This window comes from Trachurus japonicus, chromosome 15 (assembly GCF_045865225.1).
Source record: "Trachurus japonicus isolate A0001 chromosome 15, Traja_1.0".
In the NCBI taxonomy this organism is placed as follows: Eukaryota; Metazoa; Chordata; class Actinopteri; order Carangiformes; family Carangidae; genus Trachurus; species Trachurus japonicus.
The window spans coordinates 9,296,640-9,317,530 of NC_140921.1; the positions used below are offsets into that span (position 1 = coordinate 9,296,640).

Below are 20,891 nucleotides of genomic sequence, written 5' to 3' on the forward strand. Positions count from 1 at the left end.
TGTGAACTCAAATTGTTCATTCTATATTTAATATTGATTTATTCTATGTGTCATCTTATTTTTGATGAAAAATGATTTGATAAATTCATAATATTCTTATGGGAGATGTAGAAAAAAGTGAAGTGGCCTTCAAGAAGATGAAATGATAGATGAAGTGTGCATTTATCCTCTTTATTTTCAGTTTTCTTGTCTGTCTGTTAATGGTTAAAGGCCATCTGCCTGTGCAGCTGGGTATTTGGTTCAAATTTATTTTTCAAACTAGTCTTTTCCTTTCTTTCTTTTTTCTTTTTTGCATCAATATTATTCCATAAACATGGAAAGTGGAAAATAAAATAACAGAAAATCTTCCATAATTGTTTCACAGGTCTGTCATAACTGTGGTAAAACGCAGGTAGTGATTGCTGTGTGAATCGTGGGTTACAAGATGATCTCAGTGGCTCCCTAATTTAAAATTTTAGGTGTGCAAGCAGAAAATGTAGGGGTGCACAACATAAATGGACTTGCAATGAAGGCAAACATTCACATTTCCTTTTCATTCATGATCCTCACGCACATTGGCCTGTCACCTGTAATGACAGATACCAGATTATTTTGAGTCGCCCCTCCCATGTTTCATCAGTAGTAAAACAACAACAACAACGACAAAACTGCAAATCTACTGGTTGCACATACACAACTAGATGACACATCTACTTGCAATAGGCTTCATGCACAGCTCCACTACTTCCTGAATTTAAACAAGCTCCTTTATTTCCTGTCTTACATTATTGGACAAATTATTAATCCACACACTTGCATTAATGAGTTTGTCCAGTAATGTAAGACAGGAAATAAAGGAGCTTGTTTAAATTCAGTAAGTAGTGGAGCTGTGCATAAAGCCTATACCTTAAATTGTAGGGGCATTCTGGACATCTAGTCTCAATTTATAAACAAGTTATGACCAGATAAACTGCATCAATTTGAATGGGTTATACTTATTAATATGTAAGTGTAAACTGAATTCTTGCATTAAAATAAATCAGTACGTATATTTGTTTGGTGAAATATAAGATGTGAGCATAGCAGGCAACAGTGCCTGTCTTTATTTTTATTGACAGTAACACAGGAGTATACACCGGAATGAATACAAACAAAGATAAGCGTATACAACATTAAAGCAGAAGTAAGCGATCCGGTCGTTTGGGCTAACTTCCTGTCAGCCGATGGAGTTAGCAGTCCCCGCCCTCGTCATGGATCTATTGGCCCTCGTCCCTACGTCACCACATTCACGCGCATCCCTTGGCTGCACACACAGAGAGGACCGCCCCTTTATGCCGTTCTCTCTCCTCATTGGATAAAGGTTGTAGGATACAAGGAAAGTTTTCTCCTCGGCTTACAGCAGAGCAGAGCGACTGACAGACCCGTGTTTCAGACCAAACACTCTATATAAGTGATTGCCGTCAGAATATATAACTATTTAAGACTTATATTAAAGGTGTACAGAAATGGCCGTTTGTCCTGTTTGTCGCGCAGAGTTGTCACGAGCTGCAACACGAGTTTACCCGAGTAAGGAAAACGAATTTGATTGGTCGCTATCGAGCGGGCGGGACATTCAAAGCTTGGGGCGAGACCGAGCTCGGTGTGTGTGTGCGTGTCTCAGACGTTTGAATGACGGATTACGGATCCAATATCAGTGGCTGGTGAATCGTGTAGCCTACAGGCTGACGTATAATCCGTGCGCCTGCATTATCCAATGCGGGAAAAAAAATACACACTTTCATCCTGGATTTACTCAAAAATAGAATTTTGCACAAAGTTTGGCCTACATCGTCTGAAAGATGAGTTAGCCTATCATATTAATTTTACGATCCAGAGTGGGCTCAAATTCAGTTTTCTTTTCTGTACACCTTTAACACAAACATTCCGCTTACTTCTGCTTTAATACACAGACATGCAGCATTTTTTATTTTCACAATCACATATGGAGGAGATAGGCTACTCCTATATTGTTTAACATATATTTTGGCTGTGTGTTGTCTTGTTGTCTGTGTATGTAAATAGCCTATTAAAATTAATCAAATAAAACAGGCAGTTTAGTTTTTTTTTTAATGAAATTCAGTGTAGCCAAACAGAGCATTTTTGCCAGCATAAATCAAACTGGGGGCAAACAGTGCCTGTCATTTATTTTATTTTATTTTTTTGACTACCGTGTCGTCACCGGATGAGCACCCTTCCCTTCCTCCTCTCTGGTCGGTCGGTGTGTCTTCCTTCCGGCTCGCCGAAAGAAAGTTGAGGGAGGTTCAGCGCCGCGGCTACTGGGCTTTTTTTTTTACATAATGGACAGCCAGGGAAGGAAAGTGGTGGTCTGCGACAATGGGACCGGGGTAAGTCAAGTCCATCGCTTTGGTTTGATGCGTCAACACAACAGAGTGCATTTCGTTTTTTTTAACCGGCGGCCGTTTGGTTTGTGTCGAATGATTTTGCTGAAACCGGAAGTGGGGGTGTCAGCTTCGAGGCTAGTTAGCTGGGTGGGTAGCTAGCTAATTTTCATTCATCCAGACTCTTCGCGGAAATAGCACGAAGACTGGGTGTTATTGTCGGAAACGAGAGCTGAATACACAGCCCCGAGTGTCGAGTCTCTCGCAGCTGCATACACACCCGTAAAAAAAAACGAAGTAACGGCTCATCTGTCACCCAACCGCTGTGAAGCTACGGCAGCTAACTAGCCTAGCCTAGCCTAGCCTGCTAGCATTTAACAGCTGACTGTCTGGTTTGCTCTGCCACCCATTTCCGTGATTTACTTAAAAAACACGACGCAGACCTTGCAGATTTATGAATTTCTGTATTTCGTTTCCGTATTGCGTTAAGCACAAAAAGGTAGATATTTGTCTTTATACTCCACGTCAGGTGGGTGTTAACGCTAGGTTAGGTTAGGCCGTGCCAGGTGAATAATAGAGGAACCACCTTTTTTAAAACGGTGTTATCCTGAATAGCTGCAGCTTCGTAGAGAGAAATGTCAAATATTTCCGTTTTTTAGCAAAATGTAAACTTCAGAAAAAGAAAGCGAAGTGCATTTACTCCTGTTCTGTACTGAAACACAAGCTTCTTGATGTCTACTTCCTGATTCCTATTTCATGACATCTCAAGGTGGGAGGGAAATGCTATTGATTTTTCCCCCACTACATTTATCCCTATAGTTACTCTCTAGGTGATACAGGCAAGTCAAGTTTTGTAGATGTACAGCCCAGTGTCGTATATTACTAATTTGTCCCAAAAGGCATAAAATAAACATATAAAATTAATTATTACAAGATCAAATTAGTAGTTGCCAACCTGTTTGGCTTTTGGATCTTGCAAAAGATGCAACTTTGTCCATGAGTTGTTAGCAGCTCCACCGTGATTTCATTTAATAAGCTACAATGTGAGACCGAAAGAGGGATACTAACAATTGTTTCTCACACAAGAGTTATAGGCTAAATATAGAAAAGTAACCACTAGACTAAACCAGTGACCAGTGCAGGAAACAGTTAAAACTAGCTGCCCCTTGTTCAGCTACACCACAAATATTTTGCTTACACACACTGATGCATCAGCAGTAAGTGGGCTACTAAGGTCAAATATTAGTCATACTGTAAAATGAGTACACTTCAAGTACATTTGACTGGTGATATCTTTGCTTTTTATGGAAGTAGGGATTTTGAATAGATTTCTACATCTAATCGCATATTTTTTCCAATTTGTTATTTTTGCAATCTTCCACCACTGGATGGCATTGCATGTGTTTTACACTTGCAGTGCGTCTGCCCTTGTAATCTGCTTGATTTATGTATTAAATCAGGACTTTTGACAGGTTCTCAAACACCTTTGAAAGTTGTAGGTGTGTCGTGAGAAACGCTGCAAAAGAGTTCACACCAAACTGGGAAATGACCACCAGCTCAAAGTTGATGTATCTGAACATTTAGGGAACCATCCTGGCCTGGTGGTCTTCTTGTCACACCCTAGCCAGCTGGTTTAATAGTCCACTAAACTGTTAAATTTAGGGGAATTTCCAAGCACCTGTGGTTTGTAGACGAAATAAGCATCTTTTACTCCATCTAGCATGTACAGTAAAATTCTGCACATTTTGCAGATGTGGGTTTATGTTTACAAATTATTCATTGCACACAGGTAGTAGTGCCTCTGAGCATAGGGACTTCCTGTCTAAACCTTGTCAGCAGTTAAAGAGGATGTTGGCTCAGCATGTCACTGACTAATAAGGCTTTTTTTTAGATGTGACTTTTTCAAGTGCATTGTGCGCAGCCGGGAGAGAGAGGGAGGGAGAAAAAAAAGCCGAACCTCTGTCAGAGTTGAATTGAGAAGACAAGAGGAAGTGAGAGAGTCTGAACAGCGGCGACGTTTGTCACCAGCACATTTACAGAGCGCCGGCGTGTGTGCCGTTTCACATCATCGACTACTGTGAAAATCTTACAGTTTAGCTTTGTCTTGAACATCTGCAAGAAGAACATAAAGTTTATTATTATTTTTATTTATATAGCACATTTCATACAATTATTGTAGCTCAAAGTGCTTCACAATAAAAGAAGGAAGAAAATGTAAAAAAGGAAAAAATAGAGATAAAGCAACAAAAAAAGAAAGAAAATATGATCTTGCCCAGCATTAGTACAGTGCAGCTGCAAACAGGTCAAAAGTAAATAAATGGTTTGGTTTGGTGGATCAGTCAAAAATGCGCTAATAGAGGTGAACTAGTTTTGTAACACACACTCACACAGCAGCTGATTCCTGTGGTTTGTCTGGTAAAATCTTTACCCAGATTCCTTTGCGGGGGCAGGGCTTTTTCCATAAGTAGTGAAGCACTGCTTAGTGGATCTATTTATTTTTTATTTTTTAAATTACTTGATTTACACTAGCTGGTTTCGATTAAAAAAAAAATTGTCACCTCATGGTCTTTCGCTTTTACACGAAGCTGTTTGAGGTCATGATACAAATAGCACAAAATGCAGAAACTGTCTTGCTGCAACTCGGAGCCTTAAACCACCCAGAATTGCAGTGCAGCTTGTAATGCAATGCTGTCTATTCCTGGTCGTCAACTCTTTGATCTGCTTGGTCCACACAGTTTTAACAATTATGACTTTATACTATGGTTAAGAAACTGTCCAAATGTTATATATATATATGTAATATATAGCCTTTGTTAGTATCAACAAATGATTTTTAAAATGGGTAAAAAAACCACATTTGAATCCTATAACGGTGTAAGATATGCATTTTCTGATGTGCTCTATCGAGACTGAGGCTTTCACACAGTTTGAATCCAGCACAGACCCTCTGTTGCATGTCGCACACACCCTCCTCAACCTTACCTGTTAGTGTCAAAAAGAGATTAAAGGCCGAAATGCCAAACATGTTTTAAAGATATTTACATTTCTCTACCATTGTGCTGGAGGCTGAAGCAGATGTTCATACATATTCACACGTCGTACGAACATAAAGGTTGTGGCATTGAGGCATCAGTGGTCCCTTTTTTATTTATTTATTTATTCTTAATCTCAGTGTAAATGTCAGTTGTGTCCAGTGTTATCAGCAGGGTGACAGTCACGGTGTCTCGCTGTATTATTACACAGCATCGGCATTTAAAATGTGTTTTCTTGTCACTTACCCTGTGCTTTTTTCCTCTTCCTTTTTCTTTCAGTTTGTTAAGTGCGGCTACGCAGGCTCCAACTTCCCCGAGCACATCTTCCCTGCGCTTGTTGGGAGACCCATCATTCGCTCGACGGCCAAAGTGGGAAACATTGAGATCAAGGTACAAGCTGGTCCACCTGAGTGACGTCCCTGGAAGTGATTGTTTATTTAACCTTTTAAAGCTTGATTTCAACGGTGAACGTGGTTAGGAAACAAGTGACAAGACAAACGTATGACCTCTAAAGCAAATGTCTGAAATCACACATTACAGATTCAGTTTCTGATATAAGCACAAAGTCACCAGTACAGGCTGACTTCATTTGACTGTAGAAAAGATTATGTTATAGAGAAAGCTTCAATAAGAGTAACTAATCAGCTCTGAAATCTGTTAGACAACAGAGTCGGTCCTATAAACAGCTTGGTTTAGATGTCATCTAAGTGTAAACCACATTTCAAATGCATTGCTGCACATGTGAAATCTTTAATCGATCCTTTTTAATTTGTCTGAAGGTGAGTTGAGAGAAACATCTGTCAGTTTTTCCATTATTTTAGCATGAATCTTTCTACCTCTGTCCTGTTCTCTCCAATTCTTTTGTTTATTTATCTTTATTTTCATATATCTACCTTCCTCTTCCTCCATGTTTTGTTCCCCTACGATGAAGTAGAATTCCCAGAAGATGGTAAGTTCGGGTTGGTGTGTGTGCCTCCTGTTCTTGCCTGCTCCCGGAGAGTTGTGTCATGTTTTGAACTCAACCGAAAACGAAGCTCTCTTTCTTTTTGTTTTTCTTCATTTCTTTTGTCCTGTTTGTTTTGTTTTCTTTGGTTGTTTGTTTATTCTACTCACACAACAACTCTTCATTCTTCAACATCCCAACCAGTGCCGGGCGGTGTTGGCCAAACGAGCGGCACAGAGTCAGATAGATGTACATCACCTTTTCGTTAATGCACTCCTTTCCCCGGGCTAAAAGTGTTGCAGAAATGGCTGTGATGAATCATAGGCCAGCTGTTATCAATGGAGCACTAAAAGAGATTTTGGACCAGTTCCATCTTTAAAGTCTCTGATCTGCTGGTGAATCCCGACCGCCAACCCCCACTTTACCCTGCTGTTGTTGAAGAACTGAAATAATTACAACAGTTTTCAGCTAAAAAGAACTTTTAACTTTGAGCCACAGTTAGAAAACAAATATTAAATGTCCCGTTTCTTTCTGTATTGTGTCGTGGATCTATTTTAAAAACAATGTGCATTTTTTTATCAAAGTGATGACCGGTTAAGATTAAGTTGCTTCTCTGGTGCAAGTGTTTCACCCTTTGACAACTGCAGAGGAAGTGTTCACACTGGAGGATGCATGGCAGGCAGCTGAAATCCAGAGACAGAAGCACATCTGTTTTTCTTTTTTACTTTTTTTTTTTATTTTCATTGAGACCACATGGAGGCGATGCCTGTGACTGGTACTTTGTTAATGCCAAAGCACACAGGATGAACCCATAAAATGGCTGCCTTCAGTAGGCTTTTGATGTCTCCAAGTGGAACGTGAGATGCTTGACTGTGTGGCTAACACTGAGCTCTAACCCAGCGGTTGTTTACATTGCCAGGCTGCCTTGCATGCAGCTAAGTTGAATGGTGCTAAAAAACAAGTGGTTTACTGTAGCCAGGGGGAAGTGTTTCCAGGTGTAAATGCATGGAAAATAATGGCTTGTTGTTATGCATGCTGGGTAACTGAGTTATAACTTGAAGTGCGACATGAATGCACCTGACAGATAACCTGCTTTCAGAAAAAGTGACATAGATAATGAGTTTCTCTGATATTAGCCGACCAGCAGGTTCAGGGGAAAGCTGGATTTGCTGATTTTATTACCCAACAAATACTTGGCTGGTGCTCCTCTCTGTGGTTAGTGAGACTGACTGATCCAAGAAGGAGGCTTCAGAAATGGGAAGAGCTCTGCTGCCTGGCTTCTTGAATATTTATCTGTGTTGACATTCGACCTCTCCCTCCAGGATCTGATGGTGGGGGACGAGGCCAGCGAGCTGCGCTCCATGCTGGAGGTCAACTACCCCATGGAGAACGGCATCGTCAGGAACTGGGACGACATGAAGCACCTGTGGGACTACACCTTTGGCCCGGAGAAGCTCAACATCGACTCCCGCAACTGCAAGATCCTTCTGACCGAGCCCCCGATGAACCCCACCAAGAACCGCGAGAAAATCATCGAGGTACGAAGAAATGGGTGTTTGTTTTTGTTTTGTTTTTTAATATTTAATTTTTACGTTTTTTACAAAAAATTGGAAAAAAGCCTACATACAAAATGGGTATACAACACCTGACATTGTTAAATGAAGTAATAAAAAGAAAAGACTGAGTATATATACAAGAACCAAAGTAGTCCAGTGCTTTCTGTCTCATGATACCGTCAGGGAATGAATAAAAAACAAACAAACACACAAAAAGAATCAAAACCTTGGTCATTACAGAAAAAATACAGATACCACATAGCAGTCTGATCCATATATTGGTCCTGAAATGGGCGTTTGACTGATATCATGTTGCGCTGGGCTCATTCACACGAAGCATTCAGAGTTTTGGTTGAAAGTAACCCTTCGTAGTATAATTCTCATAAAGATCTGCAGTGTTTAAAACTTGCAGGTTCACGCTGCTTCTTGAGCAACGGCTGGCTTGTGTGTGTGATATTTTAAGACTTTGCAGAAGTGCCACTTTGGTTAATCTTCTGTGAAATTACTTCATTATGTGTTACTTCTGCATTGTGCTGCAGAGATAACTTTGCATGAGCTTTTGTTGCAGATACACTGTAAGTATTGGTTTTCATCAGCAAACAGTAACTGAGTGTGTGTGTGTGTGTGTGTGTGTGTGACGTTTACCGACCTCTTCCTGCAGGTGATGTTTGAGACCTACCAGTTTGCAGGCGTCTACATTGCTATTCAAGCTGTGCTGACCCTGTATGCCCAAGGTAAGAATAGACACACACACAAATGAATAAAAATAACACATTAACATTTTTTGTTGACTACAGTTTCCTCATCATAAAACTTAACAGGTGTTTTTTTGTTTGACCAAAACCTCTCTAGCCACAAACTAGATTCACCCCGACGTCTGGGAGTTAGAACAGGTTTCTATTGTTTTCCAGTTGTCGCCCAACACCACCAAACAGACGACTTTTTCATTTAGATTGTGTAAACATTCGTGTGTGTGGCGGTATTTAACCACCACACCTTTGTTAAATAGTTTTGTTAAAAGATTTGTTTTAGGGATCTACTTCGATACCAGATCTGATAATTCAATGTGCCAGAAAGTCTAGACGGTCACAAAAACACTCGCTCTGGGACATCCCATAGTCACGCACAGACACGATATCCTAACGTCACCTGAAGTGTCCTGATGTGTGAAACTACACCTGCGCCTGAAGCGGGATCAGATGAAACTATTTGTAAATACAATTAGACGCAGTGTAATTGCCAACGTTAGATTAATGTTATCACTCACAGTTCTTTTTGTGTTTACCCGTTTGACAATACCAACAATGAGTAGCCCAAAACTCACACTGGATAAACCTTAAATACAAACACAGATTAACTCAACTGTGTGTGCGTGTGTGTGTGTGTTTTTTTAGGCCTCCTGACCGGTGTGGTGGTGGACTCCGGGGACGGTGTGACACACATCTGTCCAGTGTACGAGGGCTTCAGCCTGCCCCACCTGACGAGACGCCTGGACATAGCAGGCAGGGACATCACCCGCTACCTCATCAAGGTATCCACTGTTTTGTCTCTGTGACTCAGGGAAACAAAGGACACATGAAAAAAAAAACTTGCAACCAACTTCTTTCTTCTTGTTGTAATAAATAAATTAATAGATATATCAATTAACTACTCAGAAGACAACCACAGATCATCACTGTGAATGTTGCTACTAATTAAAAACAAGTTTAGAGTTTCCAATGATCCCCTCCAGGGCTTGACGCTAAGCTTTTTTCCAAGTAGCACTGTGCTACTATGCTGAAAAATTTAGTAGCACACAAGATTTTTTAGTAGCACAATAAAAATTAAGCAGTTTTGGTGAAAATGTCATTTTCAAACAAATAAAGTACTTATTTAGCCTATAATCATAACCCTGTAGACTAATTTTTAATGTTATAACTGGCTCTTTGCCTTAACAAAAGTCAGGAAAGACAAACAATGCAAATATGTGAGAAAATAGTATATTAGTTTTGCGCTGTGTGCATGTCATCACGTGTCTGGAAGGACTGCATTAAAGCTCTGTATCAGATCTGATTACAGGTCCGATATGATTTTGCCTGGGGTTTTTTTTAGACCGGGGTGGCAAAGGCCCTGGGGTGGGGGTATTGATGAGCAGTGAACCTATATTTCCCTCAGTATAAAAAGCTGATTACTACATACATACAGGGCTCTACACTAAGATTTGTTTGTTTACTTTTGGAGCACAATGAAAAATGTTTAAGTAGCAGTCTGTTTAAGCCTTAAATAATGTTGAGGGTCCAATATGACCCATATTTACATTTGAGAACAGTAAAAACACCAAACATTTTTCCTTTTATTAATGTTTTAACATTAATAAAACTCAATAACCTGTCACACAAGCATCTCCATCTCCATGTTGCCCCTGTGATGTTCAGAGACAGGACAGACAGGGAGCTTTGAAGTTAAAGTTTCTATTATGAATGTTGCACTGTGAGACTGTGACCACATGTTAGCTGTTCTCAGCTCCACCGCGACAAGCGTTTTTTTTTCAATAGCTCCGCGGTATCAACCCAACTGAAACACAGGAGGACACACTGTATTTATCAAAGCTTGGTCACTGAGGCAGCAGGTTGGTTTGAGCTGCGCGTTGCACAACTTTGAAACTCTTTAGGCAGTGATCAGTGTCGGCGGCTGTCCTGAAATGTGTTTCTCTTCTATAGCTCCGTGAAACAGTAGGAGAGACACAGCCCGAGACCGTGTACCGGAGGAAGAAGCAGGTCGAACGTGCACGGGGGGGGAAGCGCGTCGCACCGAATGTGCTCTGCTACGGCGTCGCCTTGGCGTGCATGACGCGCGTCTACCTTTAAAGTAAAGTGCGGAAAAGACGTTACATCTGAACGGCCCCGATGTACACAAGCTAATCAAGGCGGCGGCCAAAATCACCAAACAGGCAGGGGGGGCGGGGCGGGGGAGATACTGCTCACGTTAAACAGCATGCAAAACGGTGCATGCAGTTTCTGTCCGAGTCGCACTGATGCGACTGAATGTAATTTTTTATTCGCAATGGATATTATCAACTCGCAAATGCGAGCAAAACTGTCGCACTGTCGAGCCCTGCCCTCAAAGAAAAAAAAGAAGACAAATCAAACAATTTTCTACCAATTTGATGGTTTTTTTTCTCAGTTGTGAAAGATTTGGAATTTAAAAGAATGAATATTAATGTGATTATGTCCTCAAGACCATTTGTTAGTTTACCAAACATGATGTTGTATATGCATTACACTATTTAAAAGATGATTATTATGAATAACTCACAAAAAAAATACAATAAATCACCCAGAACCTGTCTCACCTTCTGTCTGTCTGTTGTCTCCTGTCCCGTAGTTGTTGTTGTTGAGGGGTTATGCCTTCAACCACTCTGCAGACTTCGAGACGGTGCGCATGATGAAGGAGAAGTTGTGCTACGTGGGCTACAACATCGAGCAGGAGCAGAAGCTGGCTCTGGAAACCACCGTGCTGGTGGAGTCATACACGGTAGATACACGCTTTAATTTACCTTAATAAGATGTCAATGTCATATAACTTTGATTTTTTTTTAAAACGACAGGCACACTTATGGCATCGTTGCACAGGTTGTTCTTGCATTCACTCCACTCCATAAGCATTAACAGTGGAAGCGTGGGTTGTGGTTTTTTGTGGTGTTTTTTTGTACAGGTTTGTGAGTCATTTCACAACTCTGTTTAACTGCAGCTCAGCTTATCATGTAAAATGGTGTTTGTGGTTGTTATTTCATCAGGTGTGCACTGTGCAGACACAATAGCCAGTGTGAAACCAGATCTAGGAGCTACTGTAGTTGCCACCCTCACAACTAGGACTCTGTTCCCTCAGTGGGTCTTATATACAGAGGAAAACATTGGTGTCGCCGTGTTTCCTGCTGTCCCCCTGTCTGATAGTTATATTATAAAATAAGAATACTTAAAATCAGAGACATGCGATCAACAAAAACCAGTCAGGACACGATGAGACTGAACAAAGAGGACAAAGATAACTTCTGAGAAAACGCTGAGTTTGCTCAAGAAATGGGGACATGAATATTTTGTGAAATGCGTTAAGCAGCTGTTTTTCAGGTTGGACGTCGTTTTACTTAGGCAAACAACACACTTCCAGCCCTCTGCGATTCTCGTTTTTGTTTTGTTTATTTAAAAAAAAAAAGAAAGTAAAATTAGCTCTTTTTGTGCACGCCACATGCACACAAGTTTCACGTTTCTGCTTAAAATAGCATCATCGTATAAAGAATCCCTCCCAACGGGTTTGTTATTCACAAGTGGCAGTATTTTTTGAAGGAATCAAAACTAATGGGGTAACTAAATCTGTTTCTGCACTGAGCTAAGTAGACTACCACATGCCCATTGTTGGCGCTGTGAGACAGGGCAGTGCTGCTGACTAACTGTTTTCTCTGGGACTCAAACATATGGGGGTGCAGACTTGCTTTTCTTTCCAAGGCCTTTTCCCTGCAGAGGGAACCACAGAATCTAAACGCAGGACCTGAAGTCTGTGTTAACTGCACGCCTTACCGAGCACATGTTGTGTCTCAGGGCTCACTGTGACCATGTGTGTTTGGGTTAGTGTAGGCGAGTGTGTGCGCGTGTAGGCGTGTGAACATGTATGTGTAAGTATCGTTCTGTGTGCGCGAGTGTTGCTGAAACAAGGAGGGCAATGTAACTGTGGCCGAAGGGCCCTGAACTGCACGTTACATCATTTCCTGTGCAGCCACATTGCGGCTGAGGCTGGGCTCCGCTTCCTCCCACTGCCCTCAGCTGAATGAAGCCTTTTTATAGTCATACACATCCAGTCTACTCGTTTTGGAGCCGACACTCACTGTGCCTTTTTACCTGCTGCTCTGGCGCGGGGGGGTGTTTTCAATCTGGATTAAACACATTAAATCTCTTTTAAAAAACAAAAAAAAGAGAGATATGGAGAAGTCAGGACTTCCTTTCACACATCTCAAACGGAGAGTAGCCTTGATTCTTGCAGACGAGATTTACATCCTTTAGCACACTCTGTTGAGTCATACATTACATCCTACCTCTTCACTGGTGTCATGCTTCTTTCTTTCCTTTTTTTCCCCTTCTCTTTTCATCTCATCCCCTCCCACACATCTCCAGCTGCCAGATGGTCGTGTGATCAAGGTGGGAGGAGAGCGGTTTGAGGCCCCGGAGGCTCTGTTCCAGCCCCACCTCATCAACGTGGAGGGTGTCGGAGTGGCCGAGCTCCTCTTCAACACCATCCAGGCGGCCGATATAGACACCAGGTGAGGCCGGTGACGAGGCACGGATACGCCGTGTTTCCACTGACGCACCAGTGACGGGAATAACGGCGTTATAAAATAAACAGCATTACTAACGCCGCTTCTTTTTTCCAGTAACAATAATCAAAAAAGTTACTGTTTCCCCCGTTATAACGCTGTTACCGTTACGAACAATAAAATGCGCCGTTACTTGACCCAAGAAGTCCTGTCTCAAAGTAATACACCTGTTAAAGTGTAGGACATTATTTACACTTTTTTTTTGTCCATCAACTAGTCAGAAAAACGCTGTTTATCTGGAACTAACCAACTGTGTGGAGGGATTCTGAGTGAGTGAGTTGGTTAGTTCCAGATAAATGGGAGATTAAAGGGGGTCGAGTCCAAGTAATTTGACTCATTTCCTGGTAATCAGTTACTTTTATAATGTAGTAATTCAGTTACTAACTTAGTTACTTTTTGGGGAAAGTAACTAGTTAACTATAACTAATTACTTTTTTAAAATAACGTGCCCAATACTGACACACACACACATTTACAAGTCACTAATTGTAAAAAATAAAAAAGAGTATGCTTTGAAGCCTATTCAATTATTATTTATTCCTTGATGTTGTTAGAGTTTATTTTGGTCTCGGAGAATCAATATACATTATATACACATATGTTTTAAATGTAAATAAACAACAAACAATAATTAATTTCTTTTTTTACCTTAAAGTATAAATACAAAATAAAACAAATGTACCTTGACCTAAAAGGTGTAGGCAGAAGCTTCAGCTTATTTTGCCTCCCCTTCTTAAATTAACACTTTCCGTGTGTATATATTCTACAAACAGTAGGCAGTTCATGAGCACACTGGTGTTCATAATTCAGTTTTATATTTATTAATAATTTTGTTTTTAAATAAGTTTTGTTGAGGGATTAACGTCACGTCACAGAGGGACTCAAATCTGACCAGAAAGTTCATGTTCAACAATGTGGACTATGAATTTCATGATATATTCATCGGGAGGGAAACCAGCAAAACTACTTGTATGATTTTTGAGATGCTGATTTCTCTTCCTGCTCTTTCTCACCTTCTCTCTCTCTCTCTTCCCGTCATCAGGCCTGAGTTCTACAAACACATCGTGCTGTCGGGCGGATCCACCATGTACCCGGGGCTGCCCTCTCGGCTGGAGAGGGAGCTCAAGCAGCTCTACCTGGAGCGTGTGCTCAAGGGAGACGTGGACAAGCTTTCGGTGAGAAACTGTTCTGATGGCCTCGGCTTCACTTGTTGCAGTCGCACTGTTGAGAATACGTGATCGATACGGAACTTCTCTGAGCTAAAACCACTCGCATGTGGTTTGCAGATTGACTGCGACTATGAAAACAGGTCGCATAAAATTAATTTTAGCCCAAATTTAGAAGCTGGTTAGTGTCGAGTTTCCTGCAACAAATGCTTATGTCTTTAAAAAAGCATTGAGATGAGCTGAAGTCTCCCCCTCAGTTGGTGTGAATTAATATTTCCAGCTGATTCTGGGGGTTTGTTTGACTAAGCCTGGGCGGAGTTTCCCACATGTGAGGGAGCAGTAAAGCACCAGAAAGGTGAAAACGACCGCAGTGAACATATTTAAGTCGGTTTTTTTAGAGAGTAAACCGTGACTGACACCTGACAGTGTTTCCTTTGTCCAAATGAGGAAGTCCCACACGCTTCAATTCACAGCAGAATAAATGAATCGCTTTTTATCCGCGCTGCTACTATTTGAATACATTTGCAAGGTTTAGGAAACAAGTTTTTTATGAACATCGAAGTCTCCGTTTGTTCGGTGCAGTGGACGTGAACGACCACCAGGTGGTGCCAGCGGCCAGTGGACGCTCATTTAGCTTAATCAGAGCTCACCAACGCTAATCACAACACATGTAAGGTTCACTTCCCAATGATAAATATTTGTTTTGGGGGAAAATATCACTACGTTACATTTCCGTGTCCGTGTCCCAAAGACACAGACCTACTCTGTAAACAAAGGTCCACAGATGACTCATAAGTTTAATAGCAAGTCATTATGTGCTTTACTTCTCTGCCCACAACTGCAGCCAGACTCGCTTTGCTCAAATTGTTTATCTCATTCTCTAATGGCGAGCGAGTGTTTTTCACATATCTCTGTTGCTTCTAATGAAATGTGCACAGTCTGTAACGGCACATGTGTCTTCTCCTGGAGAGCCCAAGGTCATATTTATACTTAAATACTAAAACCCCCCTGCTCGGTTGTTTAGTCTTTTCATATAGAGCCGGGGCTGTGGTCAGCTTCGCTCCATGTTGATTACACTGGATTCAAACATGTTGGGGAGGAGAAGCATCCAAACATCCATTCAGTAAATTCCTGCAGCACATTCCACTTGCTGCTGTTTGCATCTGCTCGTCTCCTCGCTCCGTCCTTTTCCCCCTCTCAGTGCGACTCAATGACTCCACCTTGGATCCGCAGCTCGGCCCCTGCGCCTTTTTTCAGCTGTTTGTTTGTTGCCGCTGCTGCTGCTGCTGCACCTATGTTTGGACAGCGCGCCACGTGAGCAACAAACAAGCCTTGCGTCTTTCGCCCTATTTGGTGAAAATATGAGCGTTTGGACGCACTGGAGGCTTCAAGACACCGCGGAGAAGTGGATTATGTTGCAGGGGCCGAGGTCTGAGTGTTGATTTTTGAGAGTTTTTCCATTATAAAACCTGGGAGCACGTGTGTGACCACAGAGGTCGAGGAGGCGCCACGTTGGCCTCGGTTTTCTTTGCACTAATCAACATTTTTACAACAATGGATGAGACGACTGTACAATCACAGGTGTTGCACATAGTGAAGTCACTGCTGTTTGAGGTTGTTGTCTTGGTTTCACACCTTAAAATCATGTTGTGGTTCAGGACGGTGCAGCGCTCATGTTGGTGTCATGTCTTCATACAACATCTTCTCTCAGTGGTTCAGCTCCAATGAGACTGAATATTGTTTCTTAAAGGGATACTTCACCCAAAATTGATAATTCACCAATTTTCTACTCACCATCATGCCAAGGAAGGGTTTGGAGAACTTTCAGAGTCATCAAAACGCCTTTGGAGTTCCAGGGGGGGTCCGGCTGGCAACAGATTTTCATATAATGGCGACGGATAGAGTTCACTTTTGAATCGTCCAAAGCACACACTATGAAACATCCAGATACCTCCATACTGCTTGTCCGTACTGACCAAGCTCCCAGTGGCTGCGAGATGTTCGTTCGTCGTTGTAAACCATTGGACCTATGATGTAAACACGGAAGAACATCTCGCAGCAAATCTCGTGCAGCCACTGGGAGCTACTGCTACAACAAACAGTGTGTGTGTTTTGGACGATTCAAAAGTGAACTCTATCCGCTGCCATTATATGAAAATCCGTTGCCAGCCGGACCCCCCCTGCAACTCCAAAAGCGTTTTGATAACTCCTAAAATTCTCCAAACCCTTCCTTGGCATGACGGTGAGTAGAAAATTGGTGAATTATTGATTTTGAATGAGGTATCCCTTTTAATATTGGATAAGATCAGGTGACGATATTATGGCTGTTTTCTAACAATTACGGTTATCAATACAACCGGTAGCGTTGCTCACGCTGCTCGTCCTGAGTGCTACATGTGCGACTAATGTCCTCACAGAGAGAGAGTCTCTAAACAGTAGACACGTATTTCAGATGTGGCTGTTTTTCTTTTACTGTTTCGTGTTGCTGACGCTGCCCGAGGCTCCGAGCAGTTCTTCTCCAGTTGTTCTCCAGTTGTTCTTCGCCGCGGCAGCAATTACAAATGTTTTATTTTAATAAACAAGTTGAATGATCATGCATCTGGATCAAACTTAAATGTAGTCCAAACTGAAACTGGGGAAACGACAAGAAAAAAAAAGAAAAGAAAAAACCCCTCACACTGACTAGAAAAACATTAAGATCAGTATCGCATCCGAGTGCAGAGAAACAAAACAATGGGGCACTTTGAGGCAGCAGCGTGAACGCCGCCTGAGTCACAGGTCTTTTCTTTGTTGCGCAGGGTCTCTCCTCACACTGTACGTCCCTTTGTCCCCTTGTCTTGTAGAAATTTAAGATCCGGATCGAGGATCCTCCCAGGCGAAAGCACATGGTGTTCCTGGGCGGAGCCGTGCTGGCCGACATCATGAAGGACAAGGACAACTTCTGGCTGACCCGGGAGGAGTACCAGGAGAAGGGAGTCCGCGTGCTGGAAAAACTCGGAGTCACCGTCAGATAAAGCACTGTACGGACAGACCACGCATACACACGTTACAAAAACAAACAAAAAATAAATACACACACACACACACACACACATATATACACACGACATGCACACACTTCCCCCCCCTCGCCCCCCCATCGCAGAGTATATAACTATTTATCCCTCCTCTCCTCCTCCTCCTCCTCCTCCTCCTCCTCCGGCTCCTGATTCTCCTCAAACATCAGAGGGAATCGAGCCATCACCTCCTCCTCCTCCTCCTCTTCCTCTTCCTCCTTCTTCTCTCTCCTCTTTGCCTCTTCTTCTCTCCTGGTTTGGGATTGGTTCACACTTTTCCTCGCAAGCCCCCCAGATTTCCACTGAAACTCCTCCTCCTTGTACTTTAAAAAGTAGGACTAGAAGGGTTAACGTCGCCCGGCTGGTGAATTTTGAAGCCTGATTTTTAAAAGAAGGAAGAAAAAAAAACCTCAAAAAAACAAAAAAACAAACTCAAAAGCTGGTGGAGGAGGTTAAAACCGTGAGTGGGAAATGAGTTTGATGTGAATTACATTTGGCAGGTAGAAGCCAGCAGCCAGTGCAGCGAGGCGAGCGTCTCAGAAAGTTTAGTTTCCTCCCTTTGATTAAAACGTCCGGAGGGGATTAATCGATGCAAAGTTTCTAAGCAACTCATAAGCGTCTGTAATATCACAATCAGGGTCCACCACAAACAGCCACGGGCCGCTTTCAGCATCTGTTCCAGGTGAGCGAGAACTGATCACAGTTTTATGTCGGTTTTTATAAATGATATCATGACTTTTCTTTTCTGGGAGAGGGACTACTTCTTTTCTCTTCTTTTTTTTTTTTGCTTTTTTCCTTTTTTGTTGGATGTATGAGCTCATATCTTTAAATCAGACTTTCTTTTTTTTTTCCATTGACTTTTTTCTTTTGTTGCTGTGCACTACTACCATTGTAAATGGAGTGTATTGTGGTAACAGAAGTTTCCTCCATGTTTTTATGAAGAATTGATGGTTGATTTACAAAAGGGACAAATACGCAAAGTAGAGGCCCCTGAGCTTGACATCGGTTGTGTGACGGTACTTTGGGGTTTGTGGGTGGTGAGACGATGATGATGATGATGATGGGACGTGGGTGGAGCGTTACTATTTGTTCCTCATCAGCCCGCCGCGCCGCTGCCTCCCTTTCTTTTGGTGGCGGAAAATGTGAAGCTGAACGAGTGGGTGTGAGCAGTTGTAGCGACAATCGAGTGCAACCAACGCTGCAGTACCTCACCTGTCGCGTTCCTTCAGCTCCGCCCCCGAAGCAAGGGAGGCAGTCGCAGGCTGATGATGAGATCGATTTGAATCTGAGCACCGAGAAACTTGATATTAAAAAAAAAAACGAAGAAGAAAAAGAAGAACAAAATGTTGATTTTTTTTTTTGTTTTCTGAAGTTGAAATGCTGTTGAGATCATATTTAAGTTCTCCAGTCGTTCTCTCCCAACAGTCGAATTGATGATTACTGGAGGCACTTCTATTTTGAGTATGATAAATGTGTATATTTTTTTTTTCCTCTTTCCATGAACGTCTATCCAGTGCCAAGTGCAGTTAATGTTAACTGGATCTCTCATGTTTTAATGTCTTTTTCTTTTTGTCACTGTTTTTTGTTTTTATTTTCCTGTGTTGTTCATAGCATAACTGCCTAACGCTGATTTAAATAAAGAAAAGTGATTTATAAGGATCGCTGTGCGGTGTCCTCTTTTCTTCACTGAATTGGTGGAATAAAATGTCATGCAGAGATGTAGTTATAAAAAAAAAAAGTGACTTAAGTATTCAACAGGCATGTAGGGCTGCAGCTCTTCAAATTAATGTCTCTGATTCATTTACAAGTCTATGAAAAGTTAAAGAAAATGTGGTGTAAAAATGCAAATTGCAATTCCTTAGAGGCCAAACTGATGTTTTATTTTTTTCTACCAACATATTAAACTTCACAAATATTCAGTTTACAGTGAAGTGAGTTAGAAAAACTGACAATATTTAACAAACTGTTGAATGATGATCAAAAATCGTGGTCAATAAGTGTAAACTTGTTCCAGAGTTTCCTACTTACCCACATCAGAGGAGGCAGTTTACTACTCATCTCTGCACCTTAAAGACTGTTTATTCACTGTGTTCCTAAAAATAAAAGCCTCAAAAGTTCATTATTGACCTTTTGGAAACATAATCAACAAAGCAATTCTGAGTAAAACCTTGTCTGTTGCTGAAGACCATTTAATGGGGTAGAAAGCTGTTAAAAAAAAAGCCATTTAGTGACCCTGAGGATGATGGGATTGTTTTGTCAGTCAGAACTTGTTCTACCTGTTGTCGTGCAGCCGGTCAAGCTGAAGTCGTCACTTATCTCTGGTCTGAGAAAACCAGATTTATACACAGGAAAGAAAAAAGAGAGACTGATAATCAGTGGAGAAATCACAACTAACTGATGTCTGGTTCCCAAATAATCCCGTCTGAGCTCTGAATCTGAACGCTGCTGGTGTTGGAGAAGATCTTAAACGCACATAAACAAAATATTTCCTGCTCATCTTCAAGTTTTACCCTAAAGTGTCTCTTATTCAGCAAAAAATCTTTATCTTAGCTTCTACTCGTTGCTCCAGCGTCCGACAGCAGCAGCTCAGCACAACACTGAAGTATGTGCCGCAGTGCATTTCCTCACAGCTCTGCAATGTGGAAAAACGACTTTGTGTTGTCAGATATTCCTGTTTGCATCAACTGGAATGAAGTCAGGGTTTTTACATGAATACAGGTTTTTATTTTACCTTTGGCAAAATGGGAAAACCAAAGATAAATCTTGCAATTTACAAGTTTATTTGAAACGTTTTTCAGCTGTAAAATATGAGAGGATGAAGTGGAATTCAAGTTTTGTGTTTTTAAAAAAAAATCCATGTCTCATAAGAAATAAGGTGGTCGGAGTCGGTGTCTTCTTATAAATCTCTACTTCAAACACATTTCTTTCGTTTAGCATTTCCTGATCTTCTTGTTTTAACTGTTATCCTCATTTTCTCTGTTAAGCACTTTGTACTCTTGTTTGATAAGTGCTTGATAAATAAAGTTTATTATTATTATTATTATAAAGTATGCCCTGCCTTGTAGATCAATCTTTGGATCATCATAAAATCAAAAAACAGAAATCATTAAGAGTCTTTCTGTCCAACTAATAGTCCAAAATCTAAAGTTAAAACAGCAAAGTCTCACATCTGAGACACAGGAAGTGTCAAATGTTTGACAGTGTTATAAACTGACTGTAAAAAAAAATAGTTGCAGATAAACTTAAATTTTTTTTTGTTTTTTTACTTGTCAGTTGATGGTAGGTTTTCTGCAGGGAGCTGGAATTCAGCATGGAGATATAAACACATCAGAGGAGAGGATGGAGGTATGAAGGTGACTGTGGCTGGGTCACAGAGGAGGAGGAGGAGGAGGAGGAGGAGGAGGAGGAGGAGGAGGAGGAGAGCTCGGCGCAGAGCA

At 41.4% G+C, this 20,891-nt stretch overlaps 1 protein-coding gene across 1 annotated transcript; it reads left to right on the forward strand.

The window, feature by feature from the left end:
* The first annotated feature begins 2,238 nt into the window (after positions 1-2,238).
* On the forward strand, positions 2,239-19,113 carry actr2b (actin related protein 2b). The gene is made up of 9 exons (XM_085799452.1): positions 2,239-2,363; positions 5,669-5,779; positions 7,655-7,870; positions 8,550-8,622; positions 9,283-9,419; positions 11,252-11,401; positions 13,033-13,178; positions 14,275-14,407; positions 17,242-19,113. Exons 1-9 carry the CDS (start codon positions 2,316-2,318, stop codon positions 17,410-17,412), a joined length of 1,185 nt encoding a protein of 394 aa, XP_085655578.1. The 5' UTR covers positions 2,239-2,315; the 3' UTR covers positions 17,413-19,113.
* The last annotated feature ends 1,778 nt before the right edge of the window (positions 19,114-20,891 follow it).

What these genes read in the sequence shown, in the direction of transcription:
- actr2b (XM_085799452.1), top strand. Translation starts at nt 2,316, where the DNA reads ATGGACAGCCAGGGAAGGAAAGTGGTGGTCTGCGACAATGGGACCGGG. An exon ending in TCACCCGCTACCTCATCAAG is followed by an intron (nt 9,420 to 11,251) that starts GTATCCACTGTT and finishes CCTGTCCCGTAG; the next exon opens with TTGTTGTTGTTGAGGGGTTA. An exon ending in TGCTGGTGGAGTCATACACG is followed by an intron (nt 11,402 to 13,032) that starts GTAGATACACGC and finishes ACACATCTCCAG; the next exon opens with CTGCCAGATGGTCGTGTGAT.